We start from the raw sequence: 22,071 nt of genomic DNA, 5'->3' as shown, positions 1-22,071 counted from the left end.
ACCTAAACATACACAATATATTTCAAGTTCTACTGACGATGACGTTTAAAGACACTGAGGAACAGTGTGACAGAGACATTGCCTCTAATAACAGGGTGGTCTCTATTGAGTAGGCCTAGTCCTATCCATGAAGATACGGAGAGGGTTTTGAGGGGGTTGACACAACATGGACCAGGAGATTAACATTTTCATTGTAATGTAGGATGAGTTTCATCCATAGCCTACTGTTGGTCCACATAATGAGCTAGCGACCTTAGTATTGATCCGATCGACGTTTATTCTGTTCAAAGTGCGTTTAAAATCCGTTGAAGCAAGCCCTCCATCATTGGGTTCACTGCTTAAGTTGGCTGGCATCTGAGTGATCCTAAAAAGAAAGACAAAAAAAACCTATAGGCCTACTGAGGTTTTTAACTAAAAACTACGGCAAAATGATAATGTTTTGGCTGGAGCAGTCATTTCATTTATTAAGTAATTTCATATAAGTTATATAATACAATAATGTTCCAATCAATCGATTTATATTCAAGCCTTGTTTCGCAGGGAAGTCTTTGTCACACAGTCCGCATGCTCCAGGCGCTCTCATTCACTTCAGTTAGGCTACGTCAATAGAAGGTTTATTTAAGTTACTGGAAATGAGCTGGTGCCACTTAGATACTCATTCACTTTAGTTACGTCAGTAGAAGGTTTCTTTAAGTTACTTAAAATGAGCTTCAGCCACTTAGATTGTGCATGGCACAACTTTCTTGCGTGTGCTTAGGCTACCATGAACGAGAATCCCGCGAGCGCACACATGAGAGAGAAGGATGGAAATGCCGAATTCTTATGTATTGACGGGGCGCACCCAGAGCATCACCGTCAGCCTCCCCTACTTACGTCAGTGCGGTACTCCTACATAGGCTACCACTACAGAACAGGCTATGCGTGGCAGCTTACGTTAGGATTTGTTGGTTTTGAAGTCTACTCTGTGCTGAAGATCAAATGGTCATAAAATGATTCTAGACCAGTTGTTTCTCTGAATTCTACCTTAACGGAAAATGTGTGTGAACTAATTCTCATTTGAGACCAATCCAGTTGGATTAGCTATCTTCCTATCCCACTGTGAGTACAAGGACCATGCGTGCGGGTGCCCTCTTGCTCTTCTACGTCTGTTTTTTCGGAGGTTTCTGCAGTTCGACTCACATGAAGAGAGGACTTCCACTTCAAACACAAAGTCAAATCAGGTAAAGAGCATGTTGTTGTGTTTGCACGTCTGTGAAATAGTGTCAGCATGGACAGACAATGCACAGCAGATTCGGAAGTGTTGAGAAAGTGTGATGAAACTTTTCACACCACATTCGTAGTTTGAACGATAAATGAAAAAAGACATTTCAGTATTTCATCCCTTTGTCGCGTAGACTAAACTCACATCAATAAACACAGCAGTGGCGATCTTCATAGGATTTTCGCTGAGGAGTCATAGCTAGAGTCTTCCCAATTAAGGTACTTTTCAAAAACATCATCGTTAACCTTACCACGTTGGTAGCCTAGGTTAGTAATCCAACCTAACCTGCTGGATTGTCACTTCTAAGAAATGATTCTTCTTCTGAGAAAATAAATAATTTTCATTCATTGAGCAAACGCATTTTTTTTTCAAACCAATACGGTTAATGACCTCAAAACGTGCGAAATAGCCTATAATTACTCATCCACATTAATGTTGCATAACATCTATTTCGGCTTGTGTGCAGTGTGTGTGTGTGTGTGTGTGTGTGTGTGTGTTGGTGGTCTGGTGTGGGAGTGGGGGCGGTTGTCAATTGATTTGTTGTTATAGCCTTGGTTCCTTATTGGTAACCGAAATAGCACAATTCCCACCCTTCTTAATTAAAACATTTTGGTTGCTATAATTCATGCAAAAGCCTAATTGTGGAATAATGTGCATGATTAAATAAAAGAGAATGTACAGTCAGAAGCTAGTTGTGATAGTTTGTGTGCATTGAGTTTTCTGTGATGGCAGTCTGCGATAGGGTTTACTTTCTGGAGTGTCACACACAATCAAAGTTTTATTATTCCCGCTGGCAAAAGTCAGAGTTTCTAAGTAGACCCCTTATACACAGCACAGTTATCATGGTAGATGTTCCCTTGCTATCTCTCTCTCTCACACACACACTCTCCTCCCAGTGTGTGTGTGTGTGTGTGTGTGTGTGTGTGTGTGTGTGTGTGAGTGAGATAGAAAGAGAATCACAGCAACAACAAAGAGAACTGCCTGAGGCCTTGTTCACCGCTTCTTTTCCTTTTTTAGTTCTAGCTTCTGTCCCTACACACTACTGATGGATATGTATTTAGTTCCAGTGTCTGTCCCTACACACTACTGATTTATTTGTATTTAGTTCCAGTTTCTGTCCCTACACACTATGTATTTGTATAAAGTTCCAGTTTCTGTCCCTACACACTACTGATGGATATGTATTTAGTTCCAGTGTCTGTCCCTACACACTACTGATTTATTTGTATTTAGTTCCAGTTTCTGTCCCTACACACTATGTATTTGTATAAAGTTCCAGTTTCTGTCCCTACACACTACTGATGGATTTGTGTTTGTATTTCTTTTTCTTTTCAGATTCCATAGATTAATGGAAGCATACAAACTTATCAAAAAGGGATTATATCAAACACTATTTACAAACTATGACTATACGTTATACTTCATCTGACATTTTACATTTAGATGAAAAATCCTCCTTACACAAATGCTCTAGTTAAATGGACCTCTGAAACCCCTTTCTTTTAAAAAATGAATCCCTATACTGTAGATCGATTTGGAGAAGCTCAGAGCTACCGCTGGCTCTTTGCTGCTAGCAGTCTTTTTTCTGACATCCATGTTGACTACAACTACACTCTTGTCCTGTAGGAGGGTATAGGCTACAATGGGAGCGAAGCTTTTAGTATCTTTTGTTTGTCTGTGCATGAGTGGGAAGCCAAGAGTAGAGAATGTCTTGTTCTCCTGAAGAGGCTGACAATGACTCCAGAATATCTAAGTGCGCCTTGCTCCCTAAGCATTTGTCACATCATATCATTGTCCAAGTAATCTTCAATGTCAAAAAACGCGAATGCCACGGAGACACACTTTAGTGCTGTCAGGTCTGAATATCGACCTGTGTTAGATGAGTGCACATTTTCTTGTGCAGGGGGAGTTGTTATATCAAGTTGATACATCAATGTAGTGAAGGAAGACCGTTCCTTTATACTTTCCTGAATTGCTTGAGAGCTCACTCGTCTTTTTACATCAAATCAGCTTTACAATTGTGTCCTTATCTGAATCATGCAATGACATCAGCAGTAGCAGTACAACAATGTTTGTTGGTCACAGATTCATTTGAACTTTGAGAAAATAAATTATTTTCTCTGCTTAATTTCTCTGCTGAGGGATTTCCTTATACTGCATATGATGCAAGCATGGAGATATGGGTTGCTTTTGGTAGCGCACCAATACTTTTTTTAAATTTTGAACATAAACACTTGACACAGCAATGGCACAACTTCTGTAATATATTTTATGTTATGTTTCCATCACCGTTTGAGTATCTGATTGATTACATTCTCCTGTCAGGCTTACTCTGTGTCGTCAGAGCAGGTATGCCCTCCATAAGGCTTGGTTTGATCTGGCATGTGTCCCTATAAAGCTTCTCTACCTGGAGAAGTCCAGGCATCTATAATCTTTTGTGACCTTGTGACGTGAATACATAATGGATCTAAGTGTAGTGATATGGTTTCCACAGTGTCCTAAGGCCGCGTAAGATGTGATTAAAGGTTCAAAGGGAGTAGGAATGTAATGTGAAATTTCAGTCATTTCAGACTCTGGGCATATAGGCCTCATACTCAACAGAGAAGATTTGACAGATGTTTGGGTGTGGCTGCTAAGGAAAGGTTAAAAACTGAATTTCCAATATGAAATACCCTGCTACTCAGATCTACGAAAGATTTTTTTTAAAAAACCTTAAAACCCACCATAGTTTTAAAATAAATATAAGAAATTACAGGATGATTACAGCACAAGTACATGCTTATTTCATTGAAAGATATTTTTGAAGAGGGAGTAGGTTTATATTAAAATGTCAAAATGCCATTCTCCATTACATCACTTAATGGCCATCTTTGTTTTACTTCAAATAAATAAATGTTGTCTAATTTAAAGCTTTTCATCAAGATTGGGTACCTATATTTAATTATTCATAATTATTAACATGAATAAACTAGAGGTCAGTACCTCTCTTTATATATCCAACTGTTTCTTATGGTCATAAGTACCAGATAATGCTATTTAATGAAAGAACAAAGTTGATTAAGCGCTCTACTTCACAGATCCAAAAGAGAGTCCCACGTGGCTGGAGGAAGAGGATTTTCATCTGGCAGGTAGCCCATTTCTTATTGATCCTCTTCTGACAACCCACTTATGATTGATCCTCTTCTGACAACCCATTTATGATTGATCCTCTCCTGACAACCCAATATACTGCTGTGAGACATTTTATTTCCAGTTTATCTTTCGATAAATTCACAGGAACACAAGAGCATGATGTCCTTTTGGGTCACTAGAAGTATACAACTTTCAACCCTTCCTCTGACTGCAGGCTTTGTCCTTATTCCCACTTCCTTGCTTTCATTGCCATACAGTGTTAGGTCTCAGACAATGCAATGCGAGGCAAACTCGTCGACCTGTTTAGAAGGCCAGTGTCAGTGACATTGCATTTCTCTCTGACAGCCCAGTTCTAAAAAGGAGTTCTGATATGACCAAGTTCCCTGTGACAAAATCTGAGCAGCTCCTCCGAATAGATGACCATGACTTCACCATGAGGCCTGGTTTTGGAGGTGAGATGCTTTAAATTCATATCAGAGTCCTGATATTCACTGGTAACAGCAGACTTCATTATCACTTGTGTCTATCCAGGCTGAGACCATTCCTCAGAAACGTATTTATATAATATAACTTACTTATATAACTTTTTTTTCAAACAAATCACTTTTTGTTCTGCTTATGAACTGTATACGTGTAAAGAAAGTACAGTTTTGCATGATTCAGGGATCATGATGAAATCTTGTAAACTTACCTGGCAACCGTGAAAGCAGTTGAAGGACTGTTTTTTGATGGTTGAGTTTTGTCTGAAAGGCGGTGCCGTGTCAAGTGGCACGAGAGGTGGCCAGACTTTAGACAATGGCTCTACCCATGGATGTTCCTATCTCCTGCACTATTCTGAATTGATTACATAACATATCCTGGATTAGAATATCAGGGAGCAGACAGATAATTACAGACCATGACCAGTCTTGAGTGTAGCAATAAATCATGCCAGAGTTTGCTAATCTTCCAGAATCTTAAGACCTAGAGCAGGCAGCTATATACAAGCACTGACCTTTTCACTTCTCACAAGTTCAAATGAAGTATGATGAAACCTGAGTGTTCTAATGCTTAACGTATTCCCAGAAATTGAAGATATTTAAATGCCCTGATTTTACATTTTAGAGTTGTTTATTTTGTGCTGTACATTAAATTCAGCAACGACCCAAATCAATCCTATACTTATAGTTTCCGTGGCAATAGCGCTGGGATTTTGCTGAGGCTGTGTAGTGCTAGGGATTATGGGATACCCAGTAGATCCTTGTGAAAAGAGGGATTATGGAAACTGGGAGCTTCTCCTGTGTTTTACACAATATAATAGAGACAGAATATATAAAAATGTATACTGTTATGTTTTCTGTTCCAGCAGCACTCGGAATATCATATCAACAGTCATACCCACACTGAAGAGTTTGAAACCTCATTTATGTGCCTTTGTTTTGTCAAAAAAATAGTTTTTTGTGGATCTATGTATTCTGTGAAATATTTATTTTCCCCTTAAAAATGGCAGGAAGAGGGTTTGTAAACTGAATGAAGTTTTGATTTTTTTTTTTACAGGACCAGCCATTCCTGTAGGTGTAGATGTCCAAGTTGAAAGTTTGGACAAAATTTCTGAAGTTGATATGGTAAACCTCTCTCTCTCTCTTTGTAAAAACACAATCATTGAAATTGATTTCCAGGTCAACATCACTGATGTTGCAGAATGTATTTGAATACAAAAGCAATTCAAATTGCAAGGTGTAAGTAGCTGCAGGGTGTCACTTCACAGCATACAGGATTCAGCATTTTCCAGCATTCAGTTCTATACATCCACATAATATTCACAGTTAGAGCAGTCAGAGACACGCATGCAGAAAACACTATTTTTTTTAGCCCACACATAAAAGAAGTCTAGCCATTACTTACTGATTTTACACACTGTCCTTAATCTAACATGTAAACAAACAGATCAAGACATGGGTCAAATTAGATGATGGATTATCAGAACTTTCACTGGAGTGGGTCAGATGTCATAATGCATGGTTATAGTATATATATTAGGGGTGGGAATCTCTTGGCACCTCACGATTCAATTCCGATTCAGAGGTCAACGTTTCGATTCAAAACCGATTATCGATTATCAATTCTAAACCAATAAAGCGATTATCGATGCATTTCGACTTTTAAAACATTCGAGTTTGCTACTCAGAGTCTAAAATCACATCCTACTTTGTGTGAACAGATGAATTATTGATGTGAAAAAATAATAATAATAATAAAATAAATGTTTAATTCCAAAATCGATTATGAACTTTCCTGAATCGAGACAGAATCGTTTTTTAGAGAGAATCGAGATATACCCCTAATATATATGTAAGGGATAATGTATAGAACGCAGGTCATTGTCGGGAAAATAAGCCCCGACAGGGCGAACAGCACCCCGACGCGAAGCGGAGGGGTTTTGCTTCACCCTGAAGGGGCTTATTTTCCCGACAATGACCGGCGTTCTATACATTATCCCGCTTATTATACGGTTACTACTTAAACAAACAAATTACTTAACACCGTGTGTCTTTTGTCCTGTGTCTTGTTACTATACGTAGTGTTTAAAGGCAGAGAAATAGTTCGCCAAAGACGTTGAACTTCAAAGACAGTTGAACATTCTTTAGAACACAGCTGTTCAACCGTCCGCTGAAACTCCCTTGATAAGTTACCGTACTACTTGCGGAGTGCTACGAAAGATGTGAATCAGAGGCAAAAAGGCCACTTTCCTTGACAGCGGTCATTAAGTCCATAGCAACGGTCAGTTATCGGAAAATAGTTGACCGCAGAACGTTGGGAAGCCCCATTCAAGTGAATGGAGCATTCTACAGCATTAAGAAGAGCCGTGTAATAAATATATATATATACATATATATATATTTATAGAAGAAGAGCCGTGTAATAAATATATATATATACATACATGCTATGGACTTAATGACCGCTGTCAAGGAAAGTGGCCTTTTTGCCTCTGATTCACATCTTTCGTAGCACTCCGCAAGTAGTACGGTAACTTATCAAGGGAGTTTCAGCGGACGGTTGAACAGCTGTGTTCTAAAGAATGTTCAACTGTCTTTGAAGTTCAACGTCTTTGGCGAACTATTTCTCTGCCTTTAAACACTACGTATAGTAACAAGACACAGGACAAAAGACACACGGTGTTAAGTAATTTGTTTGTTTAAGTAGTAACCGTATAATAAGCGGGATAATGTATAGAACGCCGGTCATTGTCGGGAAAATAAGCCCCTTCAGGGTGAAGCAAAACCCCTCCGCTTCGCGTCGGGGTGCTGTTCGCCCTGTCGGGGCTTATTTTCCCGACAATGACCTGCGTTCTATACATTATCCCTTACACATATTATACATAATGCAATAGTGTTAATGCAAACAACACTGGCAATAAGTAGTATTTATGTTCAACACTTCAACACAGGACTTCACCATGACCCTGTACCTGAGACACTACTGGAAAGATGAACGCCTGTCCTTCCCTAGCAACAAGAACCAGAGCATGACCTTTGATAGTCGTCTGGTGAAGAAAATATGGGTACCTGACATGTTCTTCGTCCACTCTAAGAGGTCATTCACCCATGACACTACCACGGAGAACGTAATGCTGAGAGTGTTCCCTGATGGCAAAGTTCTCTACAGCCTGAGGTAAACTCCCAGCTGCCAGTATCCATGCAAATTCACTGGGATTTTAATTCCTCAACACAATAATCCACTGAAATGATATTGGCAGGCAAGGCTATGTTATCATGCACATGAGAGGTGTACATTGGTCAAGTGTCAAGGCATTTGTTACATAATGGAAACAGCTAGTCATGCAATTATGTGTGTCAAATGTCATGTTTCTAATGACCCAGTCCACCTGGTAACATTAAACATTCTGTGGGTAGCATTTCCAAAAGCTTTGGTAGGTTAAAGCATATCATGATAAATCCCATCAAATGGAAGCCATATCTCAGTGCAATATTGTCTACATAGTTTTACCAACTTCACAAAATTTCCATTGCTTTAATTATAGTTTGAAAACCGTAATAAAGAGCTTGGGTTGGGAATGTGACATATTGGCTGAGTGAAGTTATGCTATTGGTCTCTAACTGGACGCAGAAAGTATGGTCATGGAGTCATGACTGTTTTGCACATCATTGCACATGAAGCATAGGTTTCCCCCCTTTGTTTGGATATAAAACATGATGTTTGATCTCAATAACACACTGCTTGGGGCAATGATGCGGTCCCTCCACGTAGGAATAATAAATACAGATGTGTTGGCCATGTGGAGTGTACTGCAGCAGGGATGAAAGGCAGCTTTCTCACTGGGGCTCTGGATAGAGCTTGGCTGGGTAGGAACAGATTGTGGGAAGGCTTTATACCTTTAACTGCGGCAGTTAGACGATCCCCTGTTGGAATTTATCATTAAATACCCGGAGGGATTAGCTCAGATGTTCATGAAAATATCCATCAGTACATTGAATGCACAAAAATAATACCTCTCCCCCCTCTCCAATACCTCTGGGGCAATGTCTGGATTTACATGATCTTCATCCAGTTTGTCAGCATCCATTTCCAGTGGTTCTATTTTAACAAATGTTCATTTTTAGCCAATACCCCAGAGCCTTTTCCCTCTTGTTTCCTGGAGTTCATGACGTACATGTGATGGTCACTGCTTCAGTAAGAACTAAACTGTGTCTTTCTAGGGTCACAGTCACAGCCATGTGCAGCATGGACCTCAGTCGATTTCCTCTGGACACACAGACATGCTCTCTTGAAATAGAAAGTTGTAAGTAAGCAAACCACCATTTTCTTGACTTTTCTATAAATTCCCATTTAAAAAGAGTCCAATGGAATGCTTGTGTTCCCTGTTGTAGACGCATACACAGATGATGACCTAATGCTCTACTGGAAGAAAGGGAATGACTCGCTGCAGACCGATGAGAGGATATCAGTTTCACAGTTTCTCATTCAGAAGTTCCACACTTCTACAAAGCTCGCCTTCTACAGCAGCACCGGTACTGCTCTGCCACGGCTTCAGTGGAAGAAAATGTCACAGAAATGGATGGACTGAATTCAGTGTATATTGATTGATTTTTCTTTGGTATGTTGTTACCCCTTAGGCTGGTACAATCGCCTGTTCATCACCTTCACTCTGCGACGCCACATCTTCTTCTTCCTGCTGCAGACCTACTTCCCTGCCACTCTGATGGTCATGTTATCGTGGGTGTCCTTCTGGATTGATAGGCGGGCTGTACCAGCCAGAGTCCCATTAGGTGAACACCCTCATGTGCAGCTGATTAATCCGTTTTTCTGTAAACTTGAAACTGTTTTACTAAAATACACTAAGAGTGTTGAAAAATTGTTTTAAATTTCAGCTCAAAATCTTGGTGTGAAATTAAAGGGTAAGAATTCAGGATATTAGACCCTGTTGGGTTGTTGCACACAGAATGAATAATACTTTATTAAGATTTCCTTCTAGTGGGTTTTGTGTTATGCTTTGGTGCATTCCAATATCTCACCAAAGAAAGATTTGAAGATGTGGGTCTGAGGATAATGTCATTTTTCCAAAAGTGCTTCTGGAAACAGCTGGGCTTGGATAAAACACTACCTTCAAATGAACTTAATTACTGTGTTACTGTGTGTGTCATTGACCAAGGTGCTGTTGCCTCCTGTGTTCCAGGGATCACCACGGTGCTTACCATGTCCACCATCATCACTGGAGTGAACGCCTCAATGCCTCGGGTCTCCTACATCAAAGCTGTGGACATTTACCTGTGGGTCAGCTTTGTCTTTGTGTTTCTGTCTGTGATCGAGTACGCCGCTGTCAACTACCTGTCTACAGTGCAAGAACGGAAAGAGAGGAAACTGAGAGAGAAGGTACATTATATCATGTTGTAGGCCTGTTGTCCTGGAGGCACTCTTTTACGGTGTCTAACAATGTTAAGGTGGCTTACCTGGCCAGCTATCTTCTTTTACGGTGTCTAACAATGTTAAGGTGGCTTACCTGGCTAGCTATCTTCTTTTACGGTGTCTAACAATGTTAAGGTGGCTTACCTGGCTAGCTATCTTCTTTTACGGTGTCTAACAATGTTAAGGTGGCTTACCTGGCCAGCTATCTTCTTTTACGGTGTCTAACAATGTTAAGGTGGCTTACCTGGCTAGCTATCTTCTTTTACGGTGTCTAACAATGTTAAGGTGGCTTACCTGGCTAGCTATCTTCTTTTACGGTGTCTAACAATGTTAAGGTGGCTTACCTGGCCAGCTATCTTCTTTTACGGTGTCTAACAATGTTAAGGTGGCTTACCTGGCTAGCTATCTTCTTTTACGGTGTCTAACAATGTTAAGGTGTCTTACCTGGCTAGCTATCTTCTTTTACGGTGTCTAACAATGTTAAGGTGGCTTACCTGGCCAGCTATCTTCTTTTACGGTGTCTTACAATGTTAAGGTGGCTTACCTGGCCAGCTATCTTCTTTTACGGTGTCTAACAATGTTAAGGTGACTTACCTGGCCAGCTATCTTCTTTTACGGTGTCTAACAATGTGGCTTACCTGGCCAGCTATCTTCTTTTACGGTGTCTAACAATGTTAAGGTGGCTTACCTGGCTAGCTATCTTCTTTTACGGTGTCTAACAATGTGGCTTACCTGGCCAGCTATCTTCTTTTACGGTGTCTAACAATGTTAAGGTGGCTTACCTGGCTAGCTATCTTCTTTTACGGTGTCTAACAATGTGGCTTACCTGGCCAGCTATCTTCTTTTACGGTATCTAACAATGTTAAGGTGGCTTACCTTGCTAGCTATCTTCTTTTCAGCTTCCATGTACCTGTGGCCTAGCCCACCCTGATGAGATGATGATGAGCAGCAGCTATAGTGATATGGATGTCAACACCACAGGAACCTATGGAATACCAGAGGACATAAATACCACAGGAAACTACGGCAAGCCAGAGGAGAACGGTGTCCAGCAAGAGAGGATTCTGGTGCAGCTGGCGCTGGGCGAGGACCAGGCCGCCCTCCACACTGGAAACCCACCAGCATACAACAGCATGTGGATTGACACACACGCCATAGACAAATATTCACGAGTCATCTTTCCTGGGGCGTACACGCTCTTCAACGTTATTTACTGGTCCATCTATTTATAAAATCCCTTGAGAAAAATGTTCATTGGGATGGTACTCGCTGGCACTCCAAAGAATTTCTCTGAATGCTTCAACATCATCCAGGGGGTGAATATGGCTTTAACAACATCAGGCACTCGACAGTAAATGCCACCAATAAGCAAGCCAAAACAGCACAAGAGACCTCAAAACCAAGTTGCATGATTGAAGTAAATTTAATAATGATCATCTTCATGTGAGTATGTGCTAGAAAAAAGTAGACATTTTAAACAAATTGTGAAATTTTTATATTTCCAATCTACTGTGAAGTGCAACAAAGGAAGGGAAGATAATTCTGACCTCACCTCAGTTACTGTTCACCTCTGCTTGCATCTGATGGTTTTGTATCTGTTGTGAATTCTTTATTAAGAATGGTTAATGTTACAGCAAATTATGTATTATGGATAATGCCTAATTTATTATGTAATGAAAGAAGTTACTTATTTATAAGGGGGCAAATAAAACTTTTATGAAGTGTCAAATCTGTGTAGATTCTCATTATTTAAAAATGGCAGCAGTGGAAAGACGTTTCGTATAACCCTGTATATCACATTCTTAGAAGAGTAAATCTTCTGTTATGACAAACCAAAACACTGGCTTGAGATTATTCAGCTGGTTGCAATTCAATAACCTCACCACAAGATGCCACTCAAACTACACACTGTACCTTTGAAGCACAAAGGAATATAGTTGTCATATTTGTTCAAACTCTTAATTTAGACACAGGAATGGGAAAAAAAAATTACTGATATTCCTGCCTGGCCCATTGCATATTATATATTCAAAACTAAGATTTTTTTTAACCAATATCTCGATTTTTTTTTTCCTACTGTAATGCATTAGAGTTTCATTTTATTTATTCATAACAGATTACACTAATAATCTAATACCACATCCCTGATTCTGTGCATGTCAGAAAATAATTTGACTCACTTTTGAATGTGATGTGTTGTAATGTGCTGTATGTGGTGATGCCTTGTTTAAAGAGGCATTCTGGAGTTGGACAGCTGGAACAATAGAATGGATCACAGGGGTCAAAGGTTCATGCCATGCCAATGCAAAGCCAAATGTCTGTGACAGGGTATTACTAACAAGACTAGCCTAAGCAGAAAACTGAAATGCCCTTCCAGGTAAGTACCATATATCCAAGCCTTTTTTCTCTTTTTTTTTTCTCAAATGTTGCTGGAGATATAAGGCATTAGTCATAATTTCTATCCCTATCCTATCATGAAGCCTATAATAAGTTATGTGCCAGCAGGTATAGTGTCATTGATGAATATCCAACATCCAACCATCTGTAATGTAATTACAACTGATACTTTTGAAGGGCAGCGGTGATTATTCCATTATGTGTACCATCCTCCCATGCTTGATTCACTGAGGATACCCTTTCACCCATTTAGTGTCTTTATACTGACCCCTACTACACGTACCCTACACTGATTCTTTATTCTACGCTGTAAACTGCCTAATTGCTCACATTTAGATTTTTAGTTCATATTCTGATTACTCAGTGAAACTTCCAAACTGTTGAAGAACCTTATTGTTTATGAAATTAATTAAACTCATATGGTTTAGTATATAACCTATAGGAACTGGTAGACTTGAAGTCTCGGGTAAAGGAAACATTTTAGAAAGGTTTAGAGACAGGAAAATCAAAATTCATGTCATGTTTGGACTTCACATATATCATGCATTATAATTTTTCTCAAACTCTTGCCAAAAGGGTTTTAATACTGGACTCAAAGAGAAGGTGTGTGTCTAATCTGCTGCTTGCTTCCCCACATCCTCTCCAGGAACTAATCCCTGCTAAGGGGTAACATGTCCCTTACTTATAAGGCATAACATAATATCTCATGCTCACTTTCCAAGCCAATTCCCTCCAGTATTTTTAATGTCATTCTTTGAAGTTTCCACTTTGGGAGACTTTTTTAAACTTCTGCTGATTTGTTCATTTCTAATAATTTCTTACCATTTCTCTTAAACCTTCTTATCTACAATGGTGAGCTTTTTCAATATTTTATAGTTATTTGAAAGATTTGTTTAGCTTTGTTTCTAATTTGAATCAGCTACTATATTAAATTATTTTTTTGAGTTGTCCTCTTCTAAATGTTTCATGAGATAATTTCTCACCTGTAAATGCATATTTGGAGGCTATCATTTCATATGAATGTAATGTGTGTGTAAATAAATTAGAGTTTGTTGCTAACCCCTTATTAGCCCAGCTATCAAATCTGTTTGGAATAAAGTCAGGGTCGTGTGCTGTTTCTCTGAGATATACACTTTCACTATTTATGTTTAGGGTTTTGCATATACGTATGTTTCCAATTCACTACAGTTTATTAAATGCATTTGGCTCTGCACTGTATATTTTCCCATGCTGTTCTTCCTATATTTGGCCCAATTCAAATAGTTTCCCATTTACAAACTTCATTATTGTGTATTAGTGTTGGATGAAATTAATTCTGTACATTTGGGACACCTAATTCACCTAATTCTCCTTCTTTTCTTATGTCTGCAATTCCAAATACAGTTTGAAATAATTGTGTTCCTTGTTTTAAAATACAATCCTGGTATTGGTATTGGTAATGTTTGGGATGAGAATAGGAGGCCCATAGCTTTGTACTAATTCCACTCTTAGTATAAGTATTCCGTCTGGTATTGATCTCCATCTCTTCAAACCCTGTTTTATTTGACTTCCCAAAATACAGTCATATTCCTCATACAGTACATCTAAATTCTTACAAATATTGACTACTAAAATATTTAATTTTTGTTGTGTCCCATTTAGGTTTCATAACAGCCTTTTTAAAGCTTGGCTAATTTCTTTTCCTATTGTTAATGATATGCAGAGGCTCCACCTATGTCTTTGGGCCCTGGGAAACCTTCTTTTCAGCTACTGATCTTTTTTCATCTTAACCTCATTAAACTCTGTTTTTGCGCTCTGCATCATCTCTGGGCAGAAAAGGACATCAAGGGCTGTCATCGCCAAAGCTTTGGCTGTCCGCAAGGTGTAGAACTGGGCTGTCTCGGAACCTAAAGACCAAGATATTATTAAACATAATTAGAGAATGGCCAGAAAATTCACAAGGACATGGCTGTCTAATTTAAAAGAGATCTGCTGTAAACTAGCTGTAGGTTAATTCTAGAAACCACGTGTATAATTTATAAGATCACATTATAATTCAAACATTCTTCAGACCCACCAGCAGCCACGGTGTATTCTTTCGTATGGTTTAAAGCATCAGAGCCAATGTAGAAGTAGGGGTGAATACCCGGCACAACAAATGATACATTCCCAAAATCTGTTGAACCTGAAAGGAAGAGAAATACACTCTTAGAAGATCAGCTGGAACGGAGAGACCTGCATATAACTTCCCCTGTAAGATGACCCAATAAAGGTGGCAAACATGTGCTAGCAGGGACGTGCCAGGAGGGGGCCTACTCGACTGAATTTGCCCCTCCGGAGGAAATATACAGTGCCACTTGAAAGTATGTGAACCCCTTTGAGCAGTTGAGAGTTTTCTGTTGTTTTACCATGATTTTTCATTTTTTCATCACCAATTACAGTGCATGAAATGCCCTGTATTGTTATTCCTAGGCTTCTTCTTCTTCTTCTTCTTCTTCTTCTTCTTCTTGTTACCTTTTTCTGCGATTAATTCAGCCCGAACCGCTTAATGTAGAAACTTCATTCAAACTTTGTCGCGTAGGTCTTGTAAACGACACTTATGCTATGTATTTTTCACTTTTCTAAACTTTATACTTTTTAAGATATTAAAGAAAAACGAATATAAATTTCTCCCATTGACTTACATTGGGCCATTATGACATCATAATAGGGTCTTTAAACTGGCTTGCACCTGTGCTTTACTGACAGCTGCGCCAAATCAAAGGAACCTCTTCTCTCTCTGTCCCTCTCAATTTAACTGTAACTAGGAACATTAAGACACCATCCATTCTCAATTTTTTTTTCTCTCCATCTCTCCATCTTTCTTTCTCAGTCTACTTTCTCTCACACTCAATCTCTCTTCTTCACTCCATTATTATCTCCTTTTTTCAATATTTTCACTCTCTTTTTCTCTTTCACTCTTCTTTCCTTCTTCCACTCATCTTTCCTTCTTCCACTCTTCTTTCCTTCTTTCACTTTTCTTTCCTTTCTTCACTCTCCTTTCTTCTTTCCTTTTCTTCTTTCCTTCTTCAACTATTATTTCCTTCTTTAACTCTTCTTTCCTTTCTTCACTCTTCTTTCTTTTCTTCTTCCACTCTTCTTTCCTTTCTTCACTCTTCCTACTTTTCTTCTTTCCTTCTTTCACTCTTCTTTCCTTCATCCTCTCTTCTCTCCTTTCTTCACTCTTCTATCCTTTCTTCTTTCCTTCTTCCACTCTTCTTTCCTTTCTTCTTTCCTTCTTTCACTCTTCTTTCTTTTCTTCTTCCTTTCCTAACTTTTGCATTTCATGCACTGGTATTTCCTTCAGGAAATGCATTTTCTAGTTTTCCATTAATGTTATGTCAGGTTTATGTTTATCAATTGCATGTACTTGTTAGAGGGAATTGTGTGAGTAGCCAAAAAACTACATGAAACATGGAGTAGAGTATTTGCAAAAGTAAGTGAACCCCCAGCTGCATTGGTGAAGTCAAGTGGGTAACCGATCTGGTGAATTACATTTGGGTGCTTATTTAGTCAATTAAGCAAACCAATCAAATGAGACATCGTTAGGAAAAGGGTTCGGCAACACAGATTAAAAGAGAGAGGAAACAAACCAAACTACTGTAGTGCCAAGGTGTACCCACACAGATCAACAATGCATGACTGATTTATGCCAGCTGAGGTACATACACAAGCAATGTATCTGCACATGTGCTTAACAAAATGGGAGAATATATGAATATGTCCAGGGTTAAAATGTAGTTCTGTGTGCAAACATGACCTCTATATGTTGAAAGGTTTTTGCGTGTATGCTTACCATCACAGTCTTTGATGTCTGTGATGAACTCCATGCCTAGATCTTTTCCATTTTGTTCGAACAGCCTTTCCAGGGTAGGAACACGCAGTAATTCGTGAAATTCATTTTTGGCAAATATAACCTCAACCTAGAAGTGACATTATGGCAAATGATTTTCTTTAGTTCAATATTTTTTGCACAGAAAGTGACTATATTGGTAGGCTACCAGCTCATTTACAGGGGAACTACATTGCATAAAGTGCATATCAGTCAACCAACTGAGGAATTTCATTTAATGAAATAAATAAACATTCATTCCACTTACCTCACAACCTGTGGCCATGGCTGCTGCTTTAAAGCACATTTCAGCCTTGGCTCGGATGGCCGGAAGGTCTTTGCATGACTGTGTACGCAGGTAATATTCAAGTTCAGTAAAGTCTGGGATGATGTTGGGTTTAGCCCCACCTTGGCGAATAATACCTGCACACACACATCAAGAGTAACTGAGGTGCTGTGCATTAGACAAGGTAAATGTATGATGTGGCTGACTATGTGGGAAATATGCTAAGATTCACCTTGTATTTTCCATCCTGGCCTCAACTGCTGTCTGAGAACAGAGAGGTTGTTATAGGCAAGGACAGCTGCATCAAGAGCATTGATCCCTTCCCAAGGATAGGCTGCAGCGTGGGCGGCTTTACCATGGTACCTCACAACAACACTGAGGAGAAACAAGTTCATATGCACACACTAATTACTTTATTGTGTCTGCAAATTACTAGCAACTGCTGCCTGCTAGCAATACATCTTTATTTCTTGCTTTTTTTAAAGCATGGGATCAGAACATTTTTCCATTTCCTTACCTTATTTTCTCCCTCAAATGCATCTTGTATAATAAGAATAATATTGTTAGAGCAAGAAAATAATATGATGCCGAAATAGGAAACAGAAGCATAACAGGCACCTACGGGTAATACATGGGCAAGACTTTCCTGAATATGTCTATCTTAAACATGTTAATCTGTAATGGCTAATGAAAACTGAAAAAAGGCTGAATGAATGAATTAATACACTATCACTTTTTACTTTAATACACTATCGCCAAATTTTGGGAGGGTATATTCCTGCTTCCCCTGTGCATAAATCAAAATATATATTGCCATGAGTTGGTTGCAGAAAAAATGAATAGGCCTAGAGAGAGAGCCTGGGCATCAATATTAATGCTGGTAATATTATAATAATGTTCATGGTTTTAGAAAGAGGTTTATGTCACCTATTGTTGCAATGTTTTGAATCCGCATAGTTTTGGCCATGCAAGAATTAACTACTCCATCTTCTCCACCCAAAGCCTTAAACAAGTCCACTGCTCTTACTCATTCTCCATCTTCTCCACCCAAAGCCTTATACTGCTCTTACTCACTCTCCATCTTCTCCACCCAGCGCTTATACTGCTCTTACTCATTCTCCATCTTCCCCACCCAAAGCCTTAAACAAGTCCACTGCTCTTACTCACTCTCCATCTTCTCCAGCCTTAAACAAGTCCACTGCTCTTACTCATTCTCCATCTTCTCCCGCCTTAAACAAGTCCACTGCTCTTACTCACTCTCCATCTTCTCCAGCCTTAAACAAGTCCACTGCTCTTACTCACTCTCCATCTTCTCCAGCCTTAAACAAGTCCACTGCTCTTACTCACTCTCCATCTTCTCCACCCAAAGCCTTAAACAAGTCCACTGCTCTTACTCACTCTCCATCTTCTCCACCCAAAGCCTTAAACAAGTCCACTGCTCTTACTCACTCTCCATCTTCTCCAGCCTTAAACAAGTCCACTGCTCTTACTCACTCTACATCTTCTCCACCCAAAGCCTTAAACAAGTCCACTGCTCTTACTCACTCTCCATCTTCTCCAGCCTTAAACAAGTCCACTGCTCTTACTCACTCTCCATCTTCTCCAGCCTTAAACAAGTCCACTGCTCTTACTCACTCTCCATCTTCTCCAGCCTTAAACAAGTCCACTGCTCTTACTCACTCTCCATCTTCTCCACCCAAAGCCTTAAACAAGTCCACTGCTCTTACTCACTCTCCATCTTCTCCACCCAAAGCCTTAAACAAGTCCACTGCTCTTACTCACTCTCCATCTTCTCCAGCCTTAAACAAGTCCACTGCTCTTACTCACTCTCCATCTTCTCCAGCCTTAAACAAGTCCACTGCTCTTACTCATTCTCCATCTTCTCCACCCAAAGCCTTAAACAAGTCCACTGCTCTTACTCACTCTCCATCTTCTCCACCCAAAGCCTTAAACAAGTCCACTGCTCTTACTCACTCTCCATCTTTTCCCGCCTTAAACAAGTCCACTGCTCTTACTCACTCTACATCTTCTCCACCCAAAGCCTTAAACAAGTCCACTGCTCTTACTCACTCTCCATCTTCTCCAGCCTTAAACAAGTCCACTGCTCTTACTCACTCTACATCTTCTCCACCCAAAGCCTTAAACAAGTCCACTGCTCTTACTCACTCTCCATCTTCTCCAGCCTTAAACAAGTCCACTGCTCTTACTCACTCTACATCTTCTCCACCCAAAGCCTTAAACAAGTCCACTGCTCTTACTCACTCTCCATCTTCTCCAGCCTTAAACAAGTCCACTGCTCTTACTCACTCTACATCTTCTCCACCCAAAGCCTTAAACAAGTCCACTGCTCTAACTCATTCTCCATCTTCTCCGGCCTTAAACAAGTCCACTGCTCTTACTCATTCTACATCTTCTCCACCCAAAGCCTTAAACAAGTCCACTGCTCTTACTCATTCTCCATCTTCTCCGGCCTTAAACAAGTCCACTGCTCTTACTCATTCTCCATCTTCTCCAGCCTTAAACAAGTCCACTGCTCTAACTCATTCTCCATCTTCTCCGGCCTTAAACAAGTCCACTGCTCTTACTCATTCTCCATCTTCTCCAGCCTTAAACAAGTCCACTGCTCTTACTCACTCTCCATCTTCTCCACCCAAAGCCTTATACTGCTCTAACTTATTCTCCATCTTCTCCACCCAAAGCCTTAAACAAGTCCACTGCTCTTATTCTCCATCTTCTCCACCCAAAGCCTTAAACAAGGCAACTGCTCTTACTCATTCTCTGCCAGAAGGGGCAAAAAGGTGGCGTCCTCTTGGGAGGGATGTGCCATGAACACCACATCTAGCCCCTCAAAGGCCCCCATGTCAATCAGGTCAATCTTTCCTCCACCAGCTTCCTCTGCAGGAGTTCCAATCACAGTAATCTGAGACAAAAATATGTTTAAGTGAATATCAATTGCAACTAAATATGGCAAATCATGGCTCTTGGTTACGTTTCTGTAGCATTTTACACAAAAATAGTGAATATTTACAAAAATAGCGTAGGCTGTAGGCTTTCACAAGCCTATAAAATGCCTTGGTCCATACAAATTAATCCATGGGAGAGGAATGTAAACAAAAATAAGTATTTATTAATAATAATAATAAACTTTATTTATATAGCACCTTTCATGCAAAAGAATGCAGCTCAAAGTGCTTTACAGCAAATACATCACGTGCACACAGAAATTACATGCACATCGATCCACTCCAAAATAGACATCAATTAAACATAAAAACAAGGATATAGTGCAAAACAAATAAATAAATAAAATAATGATAATAATTATTAAAATTAGCATAAAAACAGTGATAGAGTGCATAAAGATGAGAAAAATTAAAGGAAAAGTATATACATAAAACAGTATTTACAGCTATCACATTCAAAGCAGGAATTGCCATTTGCAGTATCATAGGCAACTTTTCAAAATATCAATGTTGTGCGTTTTACCTTTACACTTGGGCAGTCTGACAGAGTTTCCAACAAAAACTTTAGGCCTGCGGCTGCCGCTACCCCGACTTCTGCTATCAAATTGTGGCCGCAAGCGTGCCCAATTCCAGGCAAAGCATCGTATTCACACAAGAAACCAATGTGAACTTCTGTATCACCGCTCTTTCCTCCGAAAGGTCCCCATGTTGCACGGAATGCAGTGTCAAGCTTAAAGTGACCCTCTACGACCCATCCCTTGTCCTCACTGAAAAACTTGATCAATCTGTCATGCGCTTTTTTCTCCTCATAAGCGAGCTCTGGACAACTCCATATGTCTTGGCTCAGGTGCCAAAATGTCTCCTTGGCTTCTTCGATCTTGTTACCAACTTGTCTTTTCAAATCTTGAAGATGGTCCGACCCTCCTTGCAGTGTTGTCATCGTAGGTCTAGTTTTTCGTTGTAAACTTTGGCTTTAAAACTTGGCCGACGGTGGTGTCTTTTTCGAGGACAATATTGTGAATGGTTAGCAAGCAAGGCGGTTGTGTTGTTATATATATATATATATATATAGTTATATCGTTACCTTTAGCCCACGGAGTCGTACAGTCCCTGTATTACGGTGACCTATAGCAATGGCGTGTTGTGTTCAAATAGTGGGCATTTCTATGATAGTGGGCAATGACAGCTACACGCTTGGCTACTGAAGTTGACTGTTCTACTAACGTGTAAATCTAACATTACCCGGCAGAGGGCATCTCGACAAGAGTTATTTTAGTCCTGACAGTTTCACAGCGTTCAAGCCCACATTTGGTCTCTCAACAGCAGCCAACTCTACTTACAAATCGGTAGCCTATTAAAATGAGGCCTATTGTTATTATATATTGTGTAAGGACGGCCATTATCAAAGGCAATCTCACCGCAGAAGAAAGTTGGCGATGTCAATACACACGCATAGCCTACACAACCGAGGCGCAGAAGTATCGCAACTCAGGCGGCGTCAGACCCGTTTCACGATCAGTTTGGTATGATCCGTGGTTGATGAGTGAGTCTGAAAAGTAAACAGCAGAAAGTTGACCAGTTGTACTTTAATTTAGTTGTACAGTTGACTTTTACTACCCTCGTTCAGAACGAGGGAGCGAGAGAGTGAGAGAGCAAACGGAAACGAGATAAATGTATCAATATATCATGTAATTATAGCCTACATGTCCACTTTCCCCTTTCATGACATGCAATTGCTAAAATGGAAATGTAATCGACATATATGTAATATTTATATTTCTGTCTGTGACATATAGCCCAGACATTGAAAGTGCAGTGAAATGTGTCCGTTTATGTCATTTTCATAATAATTATGGATTTTAATTATATACAGTGCCCTCCACAATTATGGCACCCTTAGTGAATATGAGCAAAACAGTCTATGAAAAAAATCCTTAGCTGTTTATCCTCTTAGTCTTTCACTCAAAATATTCACAAAAATCTTACCTTTTCATTGAAGTAAAATTATTCAAGGAAAAAAAAATGTTGACATACACATTTTCCCCAAAAACATGTGTGCCACAATTATTGGGTTTTGGTGCTGTGTTGACATCTCTGTTGGCGTCCACAAGGACCAATATCTCAACCATACCAGCTGCTTAAAGGGGGCAACATGGTTAAAGAATCGGTCATTGAACATGCCAACGGTGGCGTCAACTTGGCACTGGTAGTGGTGTATCACTGCTCCAGGTGACTACCTTGAAGGACATGACGGCGAAATCTAAATCAGGTAATT

The 22,071-nt window shown here is 39.7% G+C and overlaps 2 protein-coding genes across 3 annotated transcripts; one reads left to right on the top strand and one right to left on the bottom strand.

Annotated features, from left to right (window-relative positions):
- Nucleotides 1-1,113: 1,113 nt before the first annotated feature.
- LOC308360944 (gamma-aminobutyric acid receptor subunit rho-1-like) lies at nt 1,114-11,532 on the top strand (the record flags this gene model as incomplete). Its single annotated transcript, XM_080833123.1, has 10 exons — nt 1,114-1,220; nt 4,339-4,389; nt 4,739-4,845; nt 5,930-5,997; nt 7,824-8,047; nt 9,094-9,176; nt 9,265-9,405; nt 9,511-9,663; nt 10,071-10,267; nt 11,200-11,532. 10 exons carry the CDS (start codon nt 1,114-1,116, stop codon nt 11,530-11,532), a joined length of 1,464 nt encoding a protein of 487 aa, XP_080689249.1.
- Nucleotides 11,533-11,704: 172 nt separating this feature from the next.
- Nucleotides 11,705-21,293, bottom strand: LOC308361241 (peptidase M20 domain-containing protein 2-like). Of its 2 annotated transcripts, none has more exons than XM_080833529.1 (8): nt 21,215-21,293; nt 20,320-20,793; nt 19,605-19,753; nt 17,066-17,208; nt 16,816-16,970; nt 16,512-16,638; nt 14,754-14,861; nt 11,705-14,583 (listed from the first exon to the last, which is right to left on the bottom strand). In XM_080833529.1, the coding sequence occupies exons 2-8, from the start codon at nt 20,734-20,736 to the stop codon at nt 14,444-14,446; spliced, it is 1,239 nt and encodes a 412-aa protein (XP_080689655.1). In that variant the 5' UTR covers nt 20,737-20,793; nt 21,215-21,293; the 3' UTR covers nt 11,705-14,443. The 2 variants fall into 2 exon arrangements, with proteins under 2 accessions (XP_080689655.1, XP_080689654.1); XM_080833528.1 differs by lacking the exon at nt 21,215-21,293 and adding an exon at nt 20,881-21,176.
- Nucleotides 21,294-22,071: the final 778 nt, after the last annotated feature.

Source organism: Sprattus sprattus (assembly GCF_963457725.1).
Source record: "Sprattus sprattus genome assembly, chromosome: 2".
Classification (NCBI taxonomy): domain Eukaryota; kingdom Metazoa; phylum Chordata; class Actinopteri; order Clupeiformes; family Clupeidae; genus Sprattus; species Sprattus sprattus.
Note: the sequence above shows the minus strand (reverse complement) of the source record. Positions and strands in the feature narration are given on the sequence as shown.

Excerpts from the sequence above, each read along its gene's own strand:
- LOC308361241 (XM_080833529.1), bottom strand. The coding sequence starts at position 20,736 with ATGACAACACTGCAAGGAGGGTCGGACCATCTTCAAGATTTGAAAAGA. Across the intron at positions 19,754-20,319 it reads CAGACTGCCCAAGTGTAAAG|ATTACTGTGATTGGAACTCC; the intron begins GTAAAACGCACA and ends TTTTTGTCTCAG. Across the intron at positions 14,862-16,511 it reads AGACATCAAAGACTGTGATG|GTTCAACAGATTTTGGGAAT; the intron begins GTAAGCATACAC and ends TCTTCCTTTCAG.